The sequence below is a fragment of the Bombina bombina genome, chromosome 5 (assembly GCF_027579735.1).
Source record: "Bombina bombina isolate aBomBom1 chromosome 5, aBomBom1.pri, whole genome shotgun sequence".
NCBI lineage: Eukaryota > Metazoa > Chordata > Amphibia > Anura > Bombinatoridae > Bombina > Bombina bombina.
The window spans coordinates 919038511-919062813 of NC_069503.1; the positions used below are offsets into that span (position 1 = coordinate 919038511).

The 24303-nt window shown below is 40.1% G+C and overlaps 1 protein-coding gene across 4 annotated transcripts in view; it reads right to left on the reverse strand.

Annotated features, from left to right (window-relative positions):
• Positions 1-24303, reverse strand: part of PDE7A (phosphodiesterase 7A) — a 302393-nt gene that overhangs the window by 144608 nt on the left and 133482 nt on the right. For 2 of the 4 annotated variants that reach the window (XM_053715082.1, XM_053715079.1), the window contains exons 3-4: positions 17511-17543; positions 11171-11254 (exon numbers count right to left, since the gene is read on the reverse strand). In XM_053715082.1, the coding sequence (XP_053571057.1) occupies positions 11171-11254; positions 17511-17543 (117 nt within the window). The remainder of the gene's footprint in view (positions 1-11170; positions 11255-17510; positions 17544-24303) is intronic. The other 2 variants (XM_053715083.1, XM_053715081.1) reach the window with 1 other exon arrangement.

A 24303-nucleotide genomic window follows, 5' to 3' on the forward strand; every position in this document is an offset into this window, starting at 1 on the left:
TTTTTTTATATTATAATACACACACACACTATTACTGAGATTGTTTACCCTAGCATATGAGGCAATATCTGCCTGGCAGTATGGATCAGCAAAGTATCTGCTTTAAAGTGATAGTTCCTTTATTTGTCTGCAGCGTTCGTCACGCTGAACTCCTCAGGCAGCCCACAGCAGAATGCTATTTTATCACTGAGGTGATCTTAGCCAATAGCATGCTAGCTATCCGACATAATGCCAGCTGGCCCGCACAGCTATTGGCTAAGAGGTGGAAACGTCACCACACTGAAAAATAATGTTCTGCCGTTGGCTGCCTGAGCAGCTCAGTGCGGCAAACACTTCATGACTGAAAGTCACCTTTATTTGTTCAACTGGTAAATCCTAGCGTTTCAAAAACTCTAGGATTTACTATCATTTTAATAGGCAGACAGATATGCCCTAAAATTATTTTAACAAACTATACAATATAGGAGGCACTCTTCTTAAACAAAGTATCAAAAGGCAGCTAATAAAAAAAGTTACTAAAAAACTAAATCTACAGCACACTTCCTTGAAGTTGCTCCAGTGATGAAGTCGGTTGCAAATAGCTTCTCACTGAAGTTCTTAGTTCATTGCAGCAATTCACACAATTCTAAAAGACAAATACAGCACAACTCTGATTTAAACGATAGTGGTGGTTACTATCTTTAGCACAAGCTGAGTAATGCAGTGACGAGGACGCCGATTATGGAGAGGGACACTGGAACTTATGACCAGATGAATGTGATGAGATGTTTGTTCTATATCATTTTAAGTGCATATTTGTTTTTGTGCTGTTTGTATTTTAATAACTCACGCTTGAATCCGAATTGCACTGTATCTTTCTTTTAGGATTGTGCTAAAATTATTTTGCCCACAAGTGTACACATGCTCAATGTGCTGTTAGATAGCTTCCTGATTCAAACTCTATTCGGCAGTAATATAAAATGCATATTTATGCACACACAAGAAAATAAAATAATAAAAATAATACTTTTTTATGCATTTGCCCCCTTTTCCTGTAAATTAACTCTGAAAATTGAGGAACGCACACTACTACTTCTTATCTGTCCCGGATTCGCATCAGTAGCGGAATACATAATATAATGTAAAAACAATGCAGTTATTGCTAACAAACTGACAGTGGCTAGCTGAGTCAGCTCTAGTGACAAGTTTGAATTGGCTCTACCATATAAGGCAAGTGGTGGTAAAAAAAAACAATTGTTGCAAACCAGGTGTTAAAAGTTTCATGATTCATATGAAGCATGCGTTTTAGAAAAACTTTCCAATTTACTTTTGATCAAAACGTGCACATTCTTTTTATATATACAATTTTTCTGAGGCTCCAGCTCCTACTGAGCATGCGCAAAAATGAACAGCATACATACGTATCTACATTTTGTGATTGGTTGATGGTTGTCACATGATACAGGGTGGGGGAAATTGGAGTACCGTAACTTTGAAATTTGCTAGGAAATATTCTACCGCTCATTTCAAATTTATAAGTGAGTGCAATTACAATGTATGTTTATTGTGTATTTGTCAGTTATCCAATTCTACTGTATTTTTTGGTGCTTTAACTTATTGCAACCCTAAAAAAAGAAGTCTTGTAATTGCAAGTTGTTTTACGTTTCTCGGGTTAAAGCTATTTATACTGGTGGAAAGTGACATACTGCACGAGCATAAAGTGGGCATTTGTCTTTCAAACAAACATAAGATTTATAAATCTGGGCTAAAGGATGGGAAGGCCACATTGTGACTATACCAGGTATCCAAGAGGAAGAAAAGACTAGACTGGGAGCCAAGGGCCTGAACTAGACCTCTCTGGGCCCTAGGCAAATGTTCCATTGGGGCCCCCTGTTCTCACAACACCATTTTGGCTGTTTAAAATCAGCAGAATCTAAGGAAGCAGCAACATAGGAGCAAGAGCAACTGTTCTCTGTGAATGTCAGTTGCCCTTCCTCCCTCCTTCATTAGTTAACCCCATAAGTTATGCACTCACACAGCTTTCTGTACAAATATGATGGCAGGATATTCTGTACAGCTAAACAAACGGCCATCTTGGAAACCCTGCCCCCAGGGTAAAGGCAAATCAATAAACTTTTCTTACACAGAGGGGACAAGCATGATGCAGGTGGAGCATGGGCCACATTACATCCCCCCTTCATCAAATCCAATATTGAAGGACCAGTTGGGCCCCCTAAAGGCGTGGTCACAGCCTCAATTGAGACCTCAGAGAACCCTGTAGTTACAGCCCAGCTGGCAGCATATGAAGCCTCTGATTAGCAGACATGCTCTGTACACTTGCTTATATATGCACCATGTGTCTGGGCATGCTCAGTTAGAAAGTTACACAACAGACATGCTCTGTAAACTTGCTTATATATGCACCATGTGTCTGGGCATGCTCAGTTAGAAAGCTACACAACAGACATGCTCTGTACACTTGCTTATATATGCACCATGTGTCTGGGTATGCTCAGTTAGAAAGCTACACAAGAGACATGCTCTGTACACTTGCTTATAGGTCCTTAGTCATGTATACTGAACATACACTGATTCATCATTTAAATACTCTACACCTGGTCAATTGTTCACCTGTTGTCATGTGACTACTCATTATTGTATCACTGCCATCTTGTGGCCATCTACCATATATATTCCTATTGTGAAAAAACATTCTGAATAGTCACATTGAACAGGTTTAAGTATCAAACAATGTTAATAGATAAAATCATATGTACAAAATTAAAATAGAAGAAATATTACGCACAATATGCAGATATGCCATCACTGTTTACTTGTTATTTGAATGTTAATTTGGACTCTTTCACTTTAGAGTTAATTTCAAAAAATTGCTGCTAGAGATTATGTGGATTACTGTCAATTTGAACACTGTAGGCCTATTTTGAAAATAATCTTTTACTTTTCTCTTTAGTGTTTTTATATGTAAGGATAATTTTTGAACATTTCCCTCCAATTTTACTCAGCCCATTAAAAAGGGTTATTAGAAAGTTATTTTAGATTAAAGAAATGCAGGTATCATAATACTCAGCCCATTAGAAAGGAAGATTTACATATTCATAGAGATGTTTTAGGAAAAAACAAATATTTAGTAAAACAAACTCCAATCGAATTCTTTGTTCATACCCTTAGGTATTAGGCTTTCCAATTTGTATATCCAAAACATCTCTCTTGTTTTTAGAATATGTTCTCTATTACCCCCCCTCCTTGGTCTCTCAATCTGTTCAATTATTTGGAATCTGAGCTGGCTGATGTTGTGACCCATAGAGAGGAAGTGAGAGGAAACAGGAGCCTCTTTGTTCTTACATCTAATATTGGACTTATGTTCTGTTATCCTCTCCCTTACCTCTCTACAGGTCTCGCCCAAATAGATCAGACCACATGGACACTTGATCAAATAAATACAGTAACATGACCTGCAAGTAAGATATTTATTAATCTTATATTTTCTACCACTTGTGGGGTGAGAGAAGTATTCACCTTTAATCATTGAACTGCAGTTACTGCAGTTCAAACAGGGATAACATCCATCTCTCCTAGGGCCTATAGTCTTCTGTATGTTCAATTTGTTACTGCCTATGTCTGAATGTACAAGGCTATCTTTGATACTTCTATTTCTTCTGTATGCTGTCATAAAATTTTCTTTAAACTCATTCACTTGAGGGTTACAGTCCCTTAGGATGTGCCAATGCTTTCTTAAAATACCATTGATCTTCTGACTAAATTCATTGAACTGTGTTACAAACACTAGACGATCTGTTTCTTTACTTTTGTACCTTTTAGGTAATTCTTTATTGTTAACTACATCTAGTTGTTCCTTGATTAGTGATATTGGATACCCTCTATTGATACATTTATCAGCCATCTCCTCCAACCTTTGCTTACATCTATTCACCTCAGACACTATGCGTTTAACCCTTAAAAATTGGCTCTTTGGAATGGCCCTAAAGATACTATCTGGATGGTAACTTCCATATTTCAATATGTTGTTTTTATCTGTATCTTTTGTATGGATATCTGTTTTTAAGAAACAGGGTACAGCAATGGGCTCCAACGTTGCCCCCTCATACGCCAACATTTTCATGAATAGCTTTGAGGAACACTTTGTGTACCCTCATGGCTTGTTCCAGCTCTATGGTGCCTCCTGGTGGAGATACATTGATGACGTGTTTGGCGTGTGGGGGGGTGACGTTGGTAGCCTATTGTCCTTTGTTGAAGATCTTAACAATTCCGTCAATGGATTAAAATTCACTTTAAATATGAGTGAAATTGGAATTGAGTTCCTAGACACCTATGTATACTTTAAGGATGGTTTCTTAAAAACAGATATCCATACAAAAGATACAGATAAAAACAACATATTGAAATATGGAAGTTACCATCCAGATAGTATCTTTAGGGCCATTCCAAAGAGCCAATTTTTAAGGGTTAAACGCATAGTGTCTGAGGAGAATAGATGTAAGCAAAGGTTGGAGGAGATGGCTGATAAATTTATCAATAGAGGGTATCCAATATCACTAATCAAGGAACAACTAGATGTAGTTAACAATAAAGAATTACCTAAAAGGTACAAAAGTAAAGAAACAGATCGTCTAGTGTTTGTAACACAGTTCAATGAATTTAGTCAGAAGATCAATGGTATTTTAAGAAAGCATTGGCACATTCTAAGGGACTGTAACCCTCAAGTGAATGAGTTTAAAGAAAATTTTATGACAGCATACAGAAGAAATAGAAGTATCAAAGATAGCCTTGTACATTCAGACATAGGCAGTAACAAATTGAACATACAGAAGACTATAGGCCCTAGGAGAGATGGATGTTATCCCTGTTTGAACTGCAGTAACTGCAGTTCAATGATTAAAGGTGAATACTTCTCTCACCCCACAAGTGGTAGAAAATATAAGATTAATAAATATCTTACTTGCAGGTCATGTTACTGTATTTATTTGATCAAGTGTCCATGTGGTCTGATCTATTTGGGCGAGACCTGTAGAGAGGTAAGGGAGAGGATAACAGAACATAAGTCCAATATTAGATGTAAGAACAAAGAGGCTCCTGTTTCCTCTCACTTCCTCTCTATGGGTCACAACATCAGCCAGCTCAGATTCCAAATAATTGAACAGATTGAGAGACCAAGGAGGGGGGGTAATAGAGAACATATTCTAAAAACAAGAGAGATGTTTTGGATATACAAATTGGAAAGCCTAATACCTAAGGGTATGAACAAAGAATTCGATTGGAGTTTGTTTTACTAAATATTTGTTTTTTCCTAAAACATCTCTATGAATATGTAAATCTTCCTTTCTAATGGGCTGAGTATTATGATGCCTGCATTTCTTTAATCTAAAATAACTTTCTAATAACCCTTTTTAATGGGCTGAGTAAAATTGGAGGGAAATGTTCAAAAATTATCCTTACATATAAAAACACTAAAGAGAAAAGTAAAAGATTATTTTCAAAATAGGCCTACAGTGTTCAAATTGACAGTAATCCACATAATCTCTAGCAGCAATTTTTTGAAATTAACTCTAAAGTGAAAGAGTCCAAATTAACATTCAAATAACAAGTAAACAGTGATGGCATATCTGCATATTGTGCGTAATATTTCTTCTATTTTAATTTTGTACATATGATTTTATCTATTAACATTGTTTGATACTTAAACCTGTTCAATGTGACTATTCAGAATGTTTTTTCACAATAGGAATATATATGGTAGATGGCCACAAGATGGCAGTGATACAATAATGAGTAGTCACATGACAACAGGTGAACAATTGACCAGGTGTAGAGTATTTAAATGATGAATCAGTGTATGTTCAGTATACATGACTAAGGACCTATAGCAGGTCTGAAACGTTGTATGTTTGTCAAAAGACCCCATATGAAGAAATAAAGGTTTTTTAACTATTGGTGGCTGGAACAAATCTTTTTTTTTGCTACTTGCAGTTAGAAAGCTACACAACAGACATGCTCTGTACACTTGCTTATATATGCACCATGTGTCTGGGCATGCTCAGTTAGAAAGCTACACAACAGACATGCTCTGTACACTTGCTTATATATGCACCATGTGTCTGGGCATGCTCAGTTAGAAAGCTACACAACAGACATGCTCTGTACACTTGCTTATATATGCACCATGTGTCTGGGCATGCTCAGTTAGAAAGCTACACAACAGACATGCTCTGTACACTTGCTTATATATGCACCATGTGTCTGGGCATCCTCAGTTAGAAAGCTACACAACAGACATGCTCTGTACACTTGCTTATATATGCACCATGTGTCTGGGCATGCTCAGTTAGAAAGCTACACAACAGACATGCTCTGTACACTTGCTTATATATGCACCATGTGTCTGGGCATGCTCAGTTAGAAAGCTACACAACAGACATGCTCTGTACACTTGCTTATATATGCACCATGTGTCTGGGCATGCTCAGTTAGAAAGCTACACAAGAGACATGCTCTGTACACTTGCTTATATATGCACCATGTGTCTGGGCATGCTCAGTTAGAAAGCTACACAACAGACATGCTCTGTACACTTGCTTATATATGCACCATGTGTCTGGGCAAGCTCAGTTAGAAAGCTACACAACAGACATGCTCTGTACACTTGCTTATATATGCACCATGTGTCTGGGCATGCTCAGTTAGAAAGCTACACAACAGACATGCTCTGTACACTTGCTTATATATGCACCATGTGTCTGGGCATGCTCAGTTAGAAAGCTACACAACAGACATGCTCTGTACACTTGCTTATATATGCACCATGTGTCTGGGCATGCTCAGTTAGAAAGCTACACAACAGACATGCTCTGTACACTTGCTTATATATGCACCATGTGTCTGGGCATGATCAGTTAGAAAGCTACACAACGGTTTATGATGGAATGCTCTATTAAAACAACGCATATGAAAAAGCAACATTTTATTTTCAGCAAAAAATAGTTTGGAATTTAAAGCAGTTCTAACAATCAGGATGTACATGCCTGAGCACTAGTAGTACTTAAAGGCACATGAAGCCTAAAAATGTACCTCTATTATAAGATGTGCTTAATTCTCTTTGTATCCTATATTGAATGGCACTAATGCAACACAGGGAGCAAGCTGAACACATTTGGTGAACCAATGACAAGAGGCACATATGTGCAGCCACCAATCAGCAGCTAGCTCCCATTAGCACATTGATGATCCTGGGCCTACCTAGGTATGCTTTTCAACATAGAATACCAACAAAAACATATTACACTAATTTTATTATTTTTTCATGATTCAGATAGAGCATACAATTTTTTTTTTAATTAATTTTTATTAAACTATCAGACAGTTAAATACAGTAAATGTGTTGACATTTCAAATAAATAGAGCAGAAAAAACATAATTTATGCTTACCTGATAAATTTATTTCTCTTGTGGTGTATCCAGTCCACGGATCATCCATTACTTGTGGGATATTCTCCTTCCCAACAGGAAGTTGCAAGAGGATCACCCACAGCAGAGCTGCTATATAGCTCCTCCCCTAACTGCCATATCCAGTCATTCGACCGAAACAAGCCGAGAAAGGAGAAACCCTAGGGTGCAATGGTGACTGTAGTTTAAATTAAAATTTAGACCTGCCTTAAAAAGACAGGGCGAGTCGTGGACTGGATACACCACAAGAGAAATAAATTTATCAGGTAAGCATAAATGATGTTTTTTCTTGTAAGGTGTATCCAGTCCAGGGATCATCCATTACTTGTGGGATACCAATACCAAATCTAAAGTACACGGATGAAGGGAGGGACAAGGCAGGCTTAAATGGAAGGAACCACTGCCTGTAGAACCTTTCTCCCAAAAATAGCCTCCGAAGAAGCAAAAGTATCAAATTTGTAAAATTTTGAAAAGGTATGAAGCGAAGACCAAGTCGCCGCCTTGCAAATCTGTTCAACAGAAGCCTCATTTTTAAAGGCCCAGGTGGAAGCCACAGCTCTAGTAGAATAAGCTGTAATCCTTTCAGGGGGCTGCTGTCCAGCAGTCTCATAGGCTAAGCGTATTACGCTCCGAAGCCAAAAAGAAAGAGAGGTTGCCGAGGCTTTTTGACCTCTCCTCTGTCCAGAGTAAACAACAAACAGTGTAGATGTTTGGCGAAAATCTTTAGTAGAAATATCTGAATCAGGTTTCCCCGAATCAGAAATGTCACCCACAGACTGAAGCTCTTCTTCCTCAGCTTCTGCATATTGTGACGCAGTATCAGACATGGGCCATAAAGCATCTGCGCGCTCTGTATTACGTCTAACCCCAGAGCTATCGCGCTTTCCTCTAAATTCAGGCAGAATGACAGGGTATTATCCATGATTGCTGCCATGTCCTGCAAAGCAATCGCTATGGGCGTCTTTGATGTACTTGGCGCCATTTTAGCGTGAGTCCCTTGAGCAGGAGTCAAAGGATCCAACACGTGGGGAGAGTTAGTCGGCATAACTTCCCCCTCGTCAGAATCCTCTGGTGATAATTCTTTTAAAGATAACAGCTGATCTTTATTGTTTAAAGTGAAATCAATACATTTAGTACACATTCTCCTATGGGGTTCCACCATGGCTTTTAAACATAATGAACAAGGAGTTTCCTCTATGTCAGACATGTTTATACAGACTAGCAATGAGACTAGCAAGCTTGGAAAACACTTTAAAACAAGTTAACAAGCAATATAAAAAATGTTACTGTGCCTTTAAGAGAAACAAATTTTGCCAAAATTTGAAATAACAGTGAAAAAAGGCAGTTAAACTAACGAAATTTTTACAGTGTATGCAACAAGTTAGCAGAGCATTGCACCCACTTGCAAATGGATGATTAACCCCTTAATACAAAAAACGGATTAACAAACATTTTTAAACAGTCACAACAACTGCCACAGCTCCACTGTGGCTTTACCTTCCTCAATACACGACTTTGGAAGCCTTTTGAGCCCTTCAGAGATGTCCTATAGCATGCAGGGGACTGCTGAGGGAAGCTGAATGTCTCTGTCTGTAATTTTAACTGCGCAAAAAAGCGCTAAAATAGGCCCCTGCCACTCATATTACAACAGTGGAAAGCCTCAGGAAACTGTTTCTAGGCAAAAATCAAGCCAGCCATGTGGAAAAAACTAGGCCCCAATAAGTTTTATCACCAAAGCATATATAAAAACGATTAAACATGCCAGCAAACGTTTTATATTGCACATTAATCAGAGTATATACCTCTGATAGCAAGCCTGATACTATTCGTTATTAAATCACTGTATTTAGGCTTAACTTACATTAATCCGGTATCAGCAGCATTTTCTAGCAATTCCATCCCTAGAAAAACTTAAAACTGCACATACCTTGTTGCAGGATACCCTGCACGCCATTCTCCCTCTGAAGTTACCTCACTCCTCAGACATATGTGAGAACGGCAGTGGATCTTAGTTACTTCTGCTAAGATCATAGAAAAACGCAGGCAGATTCTTCTTCTAAATGCTGCCTGAGTTAAAATAGTACAACTCCGGTACCATTTAAAAACAATAAACTTTTGATTGAAGAAAAAACTAACTATATTACACCACTTTCCTCTTACTACCTCCATCTTTGTTGAGAGTTGCAAGAGAATGACTGGATATGGCAGTTAGGGGAGGAGCTATATAGCAGCTCTGCTGTGGGTGATCCTCTTGCAACTTCCTGTTGGGAAGGAGAATATCTCACAAGTAATGGATGATCCGTGGACTGGATACACCTTACAAGAGAAAAAGACAGTGATTTACATAGACCATACAATTTTAAACAACTTTCCAATTTACCTCTATTATGAAATATTCTTCGTTCTCTTGGTATCTTTTGTTTAAAAGCTAGGACGTAAGCTCAGGAGTGTGCATTTGTCAGAAGCACTATATGGCAGTGGTTTTGCACTAGATGGCAGCACTATTTCCTGCCTTGTAGTGCTCTAGACACCTACCTATATATAAATAAAAAGAGAGAAGCGCTAAACCTGGGAACGAACAATAGCATAATAGCTTGTTCTATGGCTAGTTACCACCCAAGAAGCAGCCTCTTTTTGCTCAACACGTGCCTTTCACAGAGAAGAACTTTCCTGAAGCATATCAGTCTGATCCTGACTTCACAGTACAGTCCAGCCCCAAAATACCAGGCAATCGTTCTCTAAACGGAGAAACAGCAAAACCCCAGAGGTACGTTTCGGCTTATTATGGGCCTCGTCAGTGAGGTGCAGCTATATCCCTCTAGGCACACTGAGCAACGGGTCCACGTCTGGATTCCCACATAACACTTAGGGAGACTTCCCAAAGTGTCATAATTTGCATAAATAAAGAGAGAAGCACTCAACCTGAGAACGAACAATAGCATAATAGCTTGTTCTATGGCTAGTTACCACCCAAGAAGCAGCCTCTTTTTGCTCAACATGTGCCTTTCACAGAGAAGAACTTTCCTGAAGTATATCAGTCTGATCCTGACTTCACAGTACAGTCCAGCCCCGAAATACCAGGCAATCCCTCTCTGATGCAGATTACGACACTTAGAGAAGTCTCCCTAAGTGTGATGCGGGAATACAGACGTGGACCTGTTGCTCAGTATGCCTAGACACTTATGGCTGCACCTAACTGACGAGGCCCACAATAGGCCGAAACGCACATCTGGGGTTTTTCTGTTTCTCTCGTTCAGAGAGGGATTGCCTTGTATTTAGGGGCTGGACTGTACTGTGAAGTCAGGATCAGACTGATATGCTTCAGGAAAGTTCTTCTGTGTGAAAGGCACATATTGAGCAAAAAGAGGCTGCTTCTTGGGTGGTAACTAGCCATAGAACAAGCTATTATTCGTTTCCAGGATGAGCGCTTCTCTCTTTTTACCTACCTATATATCTCTTCAATAAAGAATACTATGGAAACTAAGCAAATTTGTTTTTTATACAAATTGTGTGCTCTGTCTGAATCACAAAAGAATCACATTCCTATATAGGTGTCAATTGTCCAATGACTGATATTGAATACTTCCACAGCTGTGTTAGCAGCAATAGGAGAAAAGAATGAATAAAAAAACCTGTATCTGTATAACTGCATGCAGAACTTCTATCATCTACATCACATGTAAACAATCCATTTGTAATTTAATTTACTTACAGTGCAAAATACGAAAGTCAATGTATGGATGAGAGCCCCGTCTTTCGGATACAAATCCAGCTCTGCTTCTTACTCTGACATCTCCTAATAAAAAAAATTAAAAAAAAGGAAAAAACAGAATTTATGTTTACCTGATAAATTTCTTTCTCCAACGGTGTGTCCGGTCCACGGCGTCATCCTTACTTGTGGGATATTCTCTTCCCCAACAGGAAATGGCAAAGAGCCCAGCAAAGCTGGTCACATGATCCCTCCTAGGCTCCGCCTACCCCAGTCATTCGACCGACGTTAAGGAGGAATAATAGCAGAGGAGAAACCATATGGTACCGTGGTGACTGTAGTTAAAGAAAATAAATTATCAGACCTGATTAAAAAACCAGGGCGGGCCGTGGACCGGACACACCGTTGGAGAAAGAAATTTATCAGGTAAACATAAATTCTGTTTTCTCCAACATTGGTGTGTCCGGTCCACGGCGTCATCCTTACTTGTGGGAACCAATACCAAAGCTTTAGGACACGGATGAAGGGAGGGAGCAAATCAGGTCACCTAAATGGAAGGCACCACGGCTTGCAAAACCTTTCTCCCAAAAATAGCCTCAGAAGAAGCAAAAGTATCAAACTTGTAAAATTTGGTAAAAGTGTGCAGTGAAGACCAAGTCGCTGCCCTACATATCTGATCAACAGAAGCCTCGTTCTTGAAGGCCCATGTGGAAGCCACAGCCCTAGTGGAATGAGCTGTGATTCTTTCGGGAGGCTGCCGTCCGGCAGTCTCGTAAGCCAATCTGATGATGCTTTTAATCCAAAAAGAGAGAGAGGTAGAAGTTGCTTTTTGACCTCTCCTTTTACCTGAATAAACAACAAACAAGGAAGATGTTTGTCTAAAATCCTTTGTAGCATCTAAATAGAATTTTAGAGCGCGAACCACATCCAAATTGTGTAACAAGCGTTCCTTCTTTGAAACTGGTTTCGGACACAGAGAAGGTACGATAATCTCCTGGTTAATGTTTTTGTTAGAAACAACTTTTGGAAGAAAACCAGGTTTAGTACGTAAAACCACCTTATCTGCATGGAACACCAGATAAGGAGGAGAACACTGCAGAGCAGATAATTCTGAAACTCTTCTAGCAGAAGAAATTGCAACTAAAAACAAAACTTTCCAAGATAATAACTTAATATCCACGGAATGTAAGGGTTCAAACGGAACCCCCTGAAGAACTGAAAGAACTAAATTGAGACTCCAAGGAGGAGTCAAAGGTTTGTAAACAGGCTTGATTCTAACCAGAGCCTGAACAAAGGCTTGAACATCTGGCACAGCTGCCAGTTTTTTGTGAAGTAACACCGACAAGGCAGAAATCTGTCCCTTCAGGGAACTTGCCGATAATCCTTTTTCCAATCCTTCTTGAAGGAAGGATAGAATCCTAGGAATCTTAACCTTGTCCCAAGGGAATCCCTTAGATTCACACCAACAGATATATTTTTTCCAAATTTTGTGGTAAATCTTTCTAGTTACAGGCTTTCTGGCCTGAACAAGAGTATCGATAACAGAATCTGAGAAACCTCGCTTCGATAAAATCAAGCGTTCAATCTCCAAGCAGTCAGCTGGAGTGAAACCAGATTCGGATGTTCGAACGGACCCTGAACAAGAAGGTCTCGTCTCAAAGGTAGCTTCCAAGGTGGAGCCGATGACATATTCACCAGATCTGCATACCAAGTCCTGCGTGGCCACGCAGGAGCTATCAAGATCACCGACGCCCTCTCCTGATTGATCCTGGCTACCAGCCTGGGGATGAGAGGGAACGGCGGGAACACATAAGCTAGTTTGAAGGTCCAAGGTGCTACTAGTGCATCCACTAGAGCCGCCTTGGGATCCCTGGATCTGGACCCGTAGCAAGGAACTTTGAAGTTCTGACGAGAGGCCATCAGATCCATGTCTGGAATGCCCCATAGTTGAGTGACTTGGGCAAAGATTTCCGGATGGAGTTCCCACTCCCCCGGATGCAATGTCTGACGACTCAGAAAATCCGCTTCCCAATTTTCCACTCCCGGGATGTGGATAGCAGACAGGTGGCAGGAGTGAGACTCCGCCCATAGAATGATCTTGGTCACTTCTTCCATCGCTAGGGAACTCCTTGTTCCCCCCTGATGGTTGATGTACGCAACAGACGTCATGTTGTCTGATTGAAACCGTATAAACTTGGTCCTCGCTAGCTGAGGCCAAGCCTTGAGAGCATTGAATATCGCTCTCAGTTCCAGAATATTTATCGGTAGAAGAGATTCTTCCCGAGACCAAAGACCCTGAGCTTTCAGGGATCCCCAGACCGCGCCCCAGCCCATCAGACTGGCGTCGGTCGTGACAATGACCCACTCTGGTCTGCGGAATGTCATCCCTCGTGACAGGTTGTCCAGGGACAGCCACCAACGGAGTGAGTCTCTGGTCCTCTGATTTACTTGTATCTTTGGAGATAAGTCTGTATAGTCCCCATTCCACTGACTGAGCATGCACAGTTGTAATGGTCTTAGATGAATGCGCGCAAAAGGAACTATGTCCATTGCCGCTACCATCAACCCGATCACTTCCATGCACTGAGCTACGGAAGGAAGAGGAACGGAATGAAGAATTCGACAAGAGTCCAGAAGTTTTGTCTTTCTGGCCTCTGTTAGAAAAATCCTCATTTCTGAGGAGTCTATAATTGTTCCCAAGAAGGGAACCCTTGTTGACGGGGATAGAGAACTCTTTTCCACGTTCACTTTCCAGCCGTGAGATCTGAGAAAGGCCAGGACGATGTCCGTGTGAGCCTTTGCTCGAGGGAGGGACGACGCTTGAATCAGAATGTCGTCCAGGTAAGGTACTACCGCAATGCCCCTTGGTCTTAGCACCGCTAGAAGGGACCCTAGTACCTTTGTGAAAATCCTTGGAGCAGTGGCTAATCCGAAAGGAAGCGCCACGAACTGGTAATGTTTGTCTAGGAATGCAAACCTTAGGAACCGATGATGTTCCTTGTGGATAGGAATATGTAGATACGCATCCTTTAAATCCACCGTGGACATGAATTGACCTTCCTGGATGGAAGGAAGGATAGTTCGAATGGTTTCCATCTTGAACGATGGGACCTTGAGAAATTTGTTTAAGATCTTGAGATCTAGGATTGGTCTGAACGTTCCCTCTTTTTTGGGAACTATGAACAGATTGGAGTAGAACCCCATCCCTTGTTCTCTCAATGGAACAGGATGAATCACTCCCATTTTTAACAGGTCTTCTACACAATGTAAGAACGCCTGTCTTTTTATGTGGTCTGAAGACAACTGAGACCTGTGGAACCTCCCCCTTGGGGGAAGTCCCTTGAATTCCAGAAGATAACCCTGGGAGACTATTTCTAGCGCCCAAGGATCCAGAACATCTCTTGCCCAAGCTTGAGCGAAGAGAGAGAGTCTGCCCCCCACCAGATCCGGTCCCGGATCGGGGGCCAATATTTCATGCTGTCTTGGTAGCAGTGGCAGGTTTCTTGGCCTGCTTTCCCTTGTTCCAGCCTTGCATTGGTCTCCAAGCTGGCTTGGCCTGAGAAGTATTACCCTCTTGCTTAGAGGACGTAGCACCTTGGGCTGGTCCGTTTTTACGAAAGGGACGAAAATTAGGTCTATTTTTTGCCTTGAAAGGCCGATCCTGAGGAAGGGCATGGCCCTTACCCCCAGTGATATCAGAGATAATCTCTTTCAAGTCAGGACCAAACAGCGTTTTCCCCTTGAAAGGAATGTTTAGTAGCTTGTTCTTGGAAGACGCATCAGCCGACCAAGATTTCAACCAAAGCGCTCTGCGCGCCACAATAGCAAACCCAGAATTCTTAGCCGCTAACTTAGCCAATTGCAAAGAGGCGTCTAGAGTGAAAGAATTAGCCAATTTGAGAGCATTGACTCTGTCCATAATCTCCTCATAAGGAGGAGAGTCACTATCGAGCACCTTAATCAGTTCATCAAACCAGAAATATGCGGCTGTAGTGACAGGGACAATGCATGAAATGGGTTGTAGAAGGTAACCCTGCTGAACAAACATCTTTTTAAGCAAACCTTCTAATTTTTTATCCATAGGATCTTTGAAAGCACAACTATCCTCTATGGGAATAGTGGTGCGTTTGTTTAAAGTAGAAACCGCTCCCTCGACCTTTGGGACTGACTGCCATAAGTCCTTTCTGGGGTCGACCATAGGAAACAATTTTTTAAATATGGGGGGAGGGACGAAAGGAATACCGGGCCTTTCCCATTCTTTATTAACAATGTCCGCCACCCGCTTGGGTATAGGAAAAGCTTCTGGGAGCCCCGGCACCTCTAGGAACTTGTCCATTTTACATAGTTTCTCTGGGATGACCAAATTTTCACAATCATCCAGAGTGGATAATACCTCCTTAAGCAAAATGCGGAGATGTTCCAATTTAAATTTAAAAGTAATCACATCAGATTCAGCCTGCTGAGAAATGTTCCCTAAATCAGTAATTTCTCCCTCAGACAAAACCTCCCTGGCCCCCTCAGATTGGGTTAGGGGCCCTTCAGAGATATTAATATCAGCGTCGTCATGCTCTTCAGTAACTAAAACAGAGCATCCACGCTTACGCTGACAAGGGTTCATTTTGGCTAAAATGTTTTTGACAGAATTATCCATTACAGCCGTTAATTGTTGCATAGTAAGGAGTATTGGCGCGCTAGATGTACTAGGGGCCTCCTGAGTGGGCAAGACTCGTGTAGACGAAGGAGGGAATGATGCAGTACCATGCTTACTCCCCTCACTTGAGGAATCATCTTGGGCATCATTGTCATTATCACATAAATCACATTTATTTAAATGAATAGGAATTCTGGCTTCCCCACATTCAGAACACAGTCTATCTGGTAGTTCAGACATGTTAAACAGGCATAAACTTGATAAGAAAGTACAAAAAACGTTTTGAAATAAAACCGTTACTGTCACTTTAAATTTTAAACTGAACACACTTTATTACTGCAATTGCGAAAAAACATGAAGGAATTGTTCAAAATTCACCAAACTTTCACCACAGTGTCTTAAAGCTTTGAAAATATTGCACACCAATTTTGGAAGCTTTAACCCTTAAAATAACGGAACCGGAGCCGTTTTAAGCTTTAACCCCTTTACAGTCCCTGGTATCTGCTTTGCTGAGACCCAACCAAACCCAAAGGGGAATACGATACCAAATGACGCCTTCAGAAGTCTTTTATAAGTATCAGAGCTCCTCTCACATGCGACTGCATGCCATGCCTCTCAAAAACAAGTGCGCAACACCGGCGCGAAAATGAGACTCTGCCTATGCTTTGGGAAAGCCCCTAAAGAATAAGGTGTCTAAAACAGTGCCTGCCGATATTATTATATCAAAATACCCAGAATAAATGATTCCTCAAGGCTAAATAAGTGTTAATATCAATCGATTTAGCCCAAAAAAGGTCTACAGTTTAAATAAGCCCTTGTGAAGCCCTTATTTACAATCGAAATAAACATGGCTTACCGGATCCCATAGGGAAAATGACAGCTTCCAGCATTACATCGTCTTGTTAGAATGTGTCATACCTCAAGCAGCAAAGGACTGCAAACTGTTCCCCCAACTGAAGTTAATTGCTCTCAACAGTCCTGTGTGGAACAGCCATGGATTTTAGTTACGGTTGCTAAAATCATTTTCCTCATACAAACAGAATTCTTCATCTCTTTTCTGTTTCTGAGTAAATAGTACGTACCAGCACTATTTGAAAATAACAAACTCTTGATTGAATAATGAAAAACTACAGTTAAACACTAAAAAACTCTAAGCCATCTCCGTGGAGATGTTGCCTGTACAACGGCAAAGAGAATGACTGGGGTAGGCGGAGCCTAGGAGGGATCATGTGACCAGCTTTGCTGGGCTCTTTGCCATTTCCTGTTGGGGAAGAGAATATCCCACAAGTAAGGATGACGCCGTGGACCGGACACACCTATGTTGGAGAAAAAGAATGTAAATACATAGGCATAAATAAATCACAACGGCTAGCAATGTTTTACACCCAACAATCTGTCCTGTCCTTGTTTTCCAAAACAGGACTTCCAAAACATGCAGTTGCATGCTTCTAGTCAGTAAGTCCACTGCCTGCGCAAACCCAGGCCAAAGCATGTGCTAAGCATTCGGATGAAACTAACTATATATGCTTTCACAGTTACGTACAAGGCAAAAACAAGAACATTCATTCCATTCAATAGAGCTTGCCCTGCAATAAACATTACAAAAAGGAAGGTTTGCACACTACACAAGGCTCAGCATCTAGCTTTCAGCAGATTAAGCCATGTTTAATGCCCCTGCTAGCATTTACTTACTTGTACTCAGCTGTTTGAAAATTACACAAGACCCTATCAAAATACCAAAACTCAGCATTAACATTTTACAGTACAATTTTTTTTTTTAAATTATATATATATTTGAATAAACATTTTCCCCTTCTCTGGGCAGCATTGAGAGAAAAGAATTTGGCGGCAAATAAAATCTTACATGATAAATGTAAATGTGTGCATGTGACATTTAACTAGGTAACTAGGTAAGAAACTACTTATGTTAAACTATTGTGTAATCTGTCTACAACTTTGCTGGTAACTGAGATGAAGACGAGGCTTGACATGTTTTGGAATACACATACCGATATATACATACATACATATACATATATATATATACACACATATATACAGGTTCATATAATCTGACACATGAGCAACACAAAGTGTTATAAGAACTTGAAATGGACACATCCATCACCATCAAGCCTGCAGACAAGGGCGGAGCTGTGGTGGTGATGGACACTACAAAAACATAATTTATGTAAGAACTTACCTGATAAATTCATTTCTTTCATATTAGCAAGAGTCTATGAGCTAGTGACGTATGGGATATACATTCCTACCAGGAGGGGCAAAGTTTCCCAAACCTCAAAATGCCTATAAATACACCCCTCACCACACCCACAAATCAGTTTAACGAATAGCCAAGAAGTGGGGTGATAAGAAAAAAGTGCGAAAGCATAAAAAATAAGGAATTGGAATAATTGTGCTTTATATAAAAAAATCATAACCACCACAAAAAAGGGTGGGCCTCATGGACTCTTGCTAATATGAAAGAAATGAATTTATCAGGTAAGTTATTACATAAATTATGTTTTCTTTCATGTAATTAGCAAGAGTCCATGAGCTAGTGACGTACGGGATATAAATACCCAAGATGTGGAGCTTCCACACAAGAGTCACTAGAGAGGGAGGGATAAAATAAAGACAGCCAATTCCGCTGAAAAAATAATCCACACCCCAAAATAAAGTTTTAATCTTTATAATGAAAAAAACTGAAATTATAAGCAGAAGAATCAAACTGAAACAGTTGCCTGAAGTACTTTTCTACCAAAAACTGCTTCAGAAGAAGAAAACACATCAAAATGGTAGAATTTAGTAAAAGTATGCAAAGAAGACCAAGTGGCTGCTTTGCAAATCTGATCAACCGAAGCTTCATTCCTAAACGCCCAGGAAGTAGAAACTGACCTAGTAGAATGAGCTGTAATCCTTTGAGGCGGAGTTTTACCCGACTCGACATAAGCATGATGAATCAAAGATTTTAACCAAGATGCCAAAGAAATGGCAGAAGCCTTCTGACCTTTCCTAGAACCGGAAAAGATAACAAATAGACTAGAAGTCTTTCGGAAATCCTTAGTAGCTTCAATATAATATTTCAAAGCTCTAACTACATCCAAAGAATGCAACGATCTCTCCTTAGAATTCTTAGGATTAGGACACAATGAAGGAACCACAATTTCTCTACTAATGTTGTTAGAGTTCACAACTTTAGGTAAAAATTTAAATGAAGTTCGCAACACCGCCTTATCCTGATGAAAAATCAGAAAAGGAGATCCACAAGAAATAGCAGATAGCTCTGAAACTCTTCTAGCAGAAGAGATGGCCAAAAGGAACAAGACTTTCCAAGAAAGTAATTTAAATGTCCAGAGAATGCATAGGTTCAAACGGAGGAGCTTGTAAAGCCCTCAGAACCAAATTCAAACTCCAAGGAGGAGAGATAGACTTAATAACAGGTTTGATATGAATCAAAGCCTGAACAAAACAATGAATATCAGGAAGATTAGCAATCTTTCTATGAAACAACACAGAAAGAGCAGAAATTTGTCCTTTCAAAGAGCTTGCAGACAAACCCTTATCCAGACCATCCTGAAGAAATTGTAATATTCTAGGAATTCTAAAAGAATGCCAGGAAAAATGATGAGAAGAGCACCAAGAAATGTAAATCTTCCAGATTCGATAATATATCTTCCTAAATACAGCTTTGCGAGCCTGTAACATAGTATTAATTACAGAGTCAGAGAAACCTCTATGACTGAGAATCAAGCGTTTAATCTCCATACCTTCAAATTTAAGGATTTGAGATCCTGATGGAAAAAAGGACCTTGCGATAGAAGGTCTGGTCTTAAAGGAAGAGTCCACGGTTGGCAAGAAGCCATTCGAACAAGATTCGCATACCAAAACCTGTGAGGCCATGCTGGAGCCACCAGCAGAACAAACGAACGCTCCTTTAGAATCTTGGAAATCACTCTTGGAAGAAGAACTAGAGGCGGAAAAATATAGGCAGGATGATACTTCCAAGGAAGTGACAACGCATCCACTGCCTCCGCCTGAGGATCCCTGGATCTGGACAGATACCTGGGAAGTTTCTTGTTTAGATGAGAAGCCATCAGATCTATTTCTGGAAGACCCCAGATTTGAACAATCTGAAGAAATACCTCTGGGTGAAGAGACCATTCGCCCGGATGTAACGTCTGGCGACTGAGATAATCTGCTTCCAAATTGTCTATACCTGGGATGTAAACCGCAGAAATTAGACAGGAGCTGGATTTCGCCCAAGCAAGTATCCGAGATACTTCTTTCATGGCCAGAGGACTGTGAATCCCCCCTTGATGATTGACATATGCCACGGTTGTGACATTGTCCGTCTGAAAACAAATAAACGACTCTCTCTTTAGAAGAGGCCACGACTGAAGAGCCCTGAAAATCGCACGGAGTTCCAAAATGTTGATTGGTAATCTCACCTCCTGAGATTCCCAAACCCCCTGTGCTGTCAGAGACCCCCATACAGCTCCCCAACCTGTCAGACTTGCATCTGTTGAGATCACAGTCCAGGTCGGAAGAACAAAAGAAGCCCCCTGAACTAAACGATGGTGGTCTGTCCACCACGTCAGAGAGTGTCGTACGTTCGGTTTTAAAGATATTAATTGAGATATCTTTGTATAATCCCTGCACCACTGGTTCAGCATACAGAGCTGAAGAGGTCGCATGTGAAAACGAGCAAAGGGGATCGCGTCCGATGCAGCAGTCATAAGACCTAGAATTTCCATGCATAAGGCTACCGAAGGGAATGATTGAGACTGAAGGTTTCGACAAGCTGATACCAATTTCAGACGTCTCTTGTCTGTCAATGACAGAGTCATGGACACTGAATCTATCTGGAAACCTAAAAAGGTTACCCTTGTCTGAGGAATCAACGAACTCTTTGGTAAATTGATCCTCCAACCATGTTCTTGAAGAAACGACACAAGTCGATTCGTATGAGATTTTGCTAAATGTGAAGACTGAGCAAGTACCAAGATATCGTCCAAATAAGGAAATACCACAATACCCTGTTCTCTGATTACAGATAGTAGGGCACCAAGAACCTTTGTAAAAATCCTTGGAGCTGTTGCTAAGCCAAACGGCAGAGCCACAAACTGGTAATGCTTGTCTAGAAAAGAGAATCTCAGAAACTGATAGTGATCTGGATGAATCGGAATATGCAGATATGCATCCTGTAAATCTATTGTGGACATATAATGCCCTTGCTGAACAAAAGGCAGAATAGTCCTTATAGTCACCATTTTGAATGTTGTATTCTTACATAATGATTCAATATTTTTAGATCCAGAACTGGTCTGAAGGAATTCTCCTTCTTTGGTACAATGAATAGATTTGAGTAAAACCCCAGACCCTGTTCCAAAACTGGAACTGGCATAATTACTCCAGCCAACTCTAGATCTGAAACACATTTCAGAAATGCTTGAGCCTTCACTGGATTTAAAGGAACGCGAGAAAGAAAAAATCTTCTTGCAGGGGGCCTTATCTTGAAACCTATTATGTACCCTTGTGAAACAATGTTCTGAATCCAAAGACTGTGAATCGAATTGATCCAAATTTCTTTGAAAAATCGTAATCTGCCCCCTACCAGCTGGGCTGGAATGAGGGCCGCACCTTCATGTGGACTTGGGAGCTGGCTTTTGCTTCCTAAAAGGCTTGGATTTATTCCAGACTGGAGATGGATTCCAAACTGATACTGTTCCTGTAGGGGAAGGATCAGGCTTTTGTTCCTTATTGTGACGAAAGGAACGAAAGCGATTAGCAGCCCTATATTTACCTTTAGATTTTTTATCCTGTGGTAAAAAAGTTCCTTTCCCCCCAGTAACAGTTGAAATAATAGAATCAAACTGTGAACCAAACAATTTATTACCTTGGAAAGAAAGGGAAAGCAAAGTTGACTTAAAAGACATATCTGCATTCCAAGTTTTAAGCCATAAAGCTCTTCTAGCTAAAATAGCTAAAGACATATACCTGACATCAACCCTAATAATGTCAAAGATGGCATCACAAATAAAGTTGTTAGCATGTTGAAGAAGATTAACAATGCTATGAGAATTATGATCTGTTACTTGTTGTGCTAAAGCCTCCAACCAGAAAGTTGAAGCTGCAGCAACATCCACCAAAGATATAGCAGGTCTAAGAAGATTACCTGAACATAAATATGCTTTTCTTAGAAAGGATTCAATTTTCCTATCTAAAGGATCCTTAAAGGAAATACTATCTGCCGTAGGAATAGTAGTAAGTTTAGCAAGAGTAGAGATAGCCCCATCAACCTTAGGGATTTTGGCCCAAAACTCTAATCTGTCAGATGGCACAGGATATAATTTCTTAAACCGTTTAGAAGGAGTAAATGAATTACCCAGATTATTCCATTCCCTGGAAATTACTTTAGAAATAGCATCAGGGACAGGAAAAACCTCCGGAATAACTTCAGGAGATTTAAAAACCGTGTTTAAACGTTTAGATTTAGTAACAAGAGGACCAGAATCCTCTATTTCTAATGCAATTAAGACTTCTTTAAGTAAGGAACGAATAAATTCCATTTTAAATAAATATGAAGATTTATCAGTATCAATCTCTGAAACAGAATCATCTGAACCAGAGAAATCATCATCAGAAACAGAATCAGAATGATGATGTTCATTTAAAAGATCATCTGAAAAATGAGAAGTTTTAAAAGACCTTTTACGTTTACTGGAAGGAGGAATAACAGACATAGCCTTCTTAATAGATTTAGAACAGGAACACCCTGAGTATTAGCTGTTGATGGAACAGCAACAGGTAATGGAACACTACTAAAGGAAAACTTATCTGCATTAGCAAGTTTATCATGACATTCATCACAAACAACACCCGGAGGAACATTTACCACAAGTTTACAGCAAATACACTTAACTTTGGTAGATCCAGCATCAGGCAGCTATTTTCCAGGGTCAATCTGACCCTGATTCACGGTCAATCTGAGACATCTTTCAATATGTAATAGAAAAAACAACATATAAAGCAAAATTGATCAAATTCCTTAAATGACAGTTTCGGGAATGGGAAAAAATGCCAATGAACAAGCTTCTAGCAACCAGAAGCAATAAACAACTAGACTGAAATAATGTGGAGACAATAAAGACGCCCAAATTTTTTAGCGCCAAAAAAAAGACGCCCACATTATTTGGCGCCTAAATGCTTTCTGGCGCCAATTGACGCCGCATCCGGTGACGCTGACATTTTTGGCGCAAAAAAACGTCAAAAACATGACAACTTCCGGCGACACGTATGACGCCGGAAATAACAAAGAAAAAATTTGCGCCAAAAAAGTCTGCGCCAAAAATTACGCAAAAAAATGAAGCATTTTCAGCCCCCACGAGCCTAACAGCCCACAGGAAAAAAAGTCAAATTTTTTAAGGTAAGAAAAAATTGATAATTCATATGCATTATCCCAAATAATGAAACTGACTGTCTGAAATAAGGAATATTGAACATCCTGAATCAAGGCAAATAAATGTTTAAACACATATATTTAGAACTTTATATAAAAGTGCCCAACCATAGCTTAGAGTGTCACAAAAAATAAGACTTACTTACCCCAGGACACTCATCTACATATAGTAGATAGCCAAACCAGTACTGAAATGAGAATCAGTAGAGGTAACGGTATATAAGAGTATATCGTCGATCTGAAAAGGGAGGTAAGAGATGAATCTCTACGACCGATAACAGAGAACCTATGAAATAGACCCCGTAGAAGGAGATCATTGAATTCAAATAAGCAATACTCTCTTCACATCCCTCTGACATTCACTGCACACTGAGAGGAAAATCGGGCTCCAGCCTGCTGCGAAGCGCATATCAACGTAGAATCTAGCACAAACTTACTCCAAGGGAGGCAAAGTTTGTAAAACTGATTTGTGGGTGTGGTGAGGGGTGTATTTATAGGCATTTTGAGGTTTGGGAAACTTTGCCCCTCCTGGTAGGAATGTATATCCCATACGTCACTAGCTCATGGACTCTTGCTAATTACATGAAAGAAATATAAGGATGAAATCATGCGACAGCTATGCGATGTATATGAAAAGCTTAGTGGTAATCCCACAGAAAATGTATATAAGGCATTATTAAATTTTTTGAATACAGGCTTAAATGACATCTTGACACAAAAAATGTATAAATTCCTTACCCCACTGTACCCCATGACACCTGTGTTTTATGTTGTGCCGAAGGTCCACAAAAGGCTTATAGACCCTCCAGGCAGGCCCATAGTGGCCGGTATAGACTCCCTTTTAAGCCCCACTGCTCAACTTCTGAATAAAGTATTGGCACCCCTTGTAACACAAGGAAAATCATACATTAGGGATACTGTACAATTTATAGAAAAGATCATACAGGATATGGATGGGGAGATTGTACTGGCAACTTGGGATGTCAATTCCCTATATACAGTCATCCCACATGCTGTAGGGGT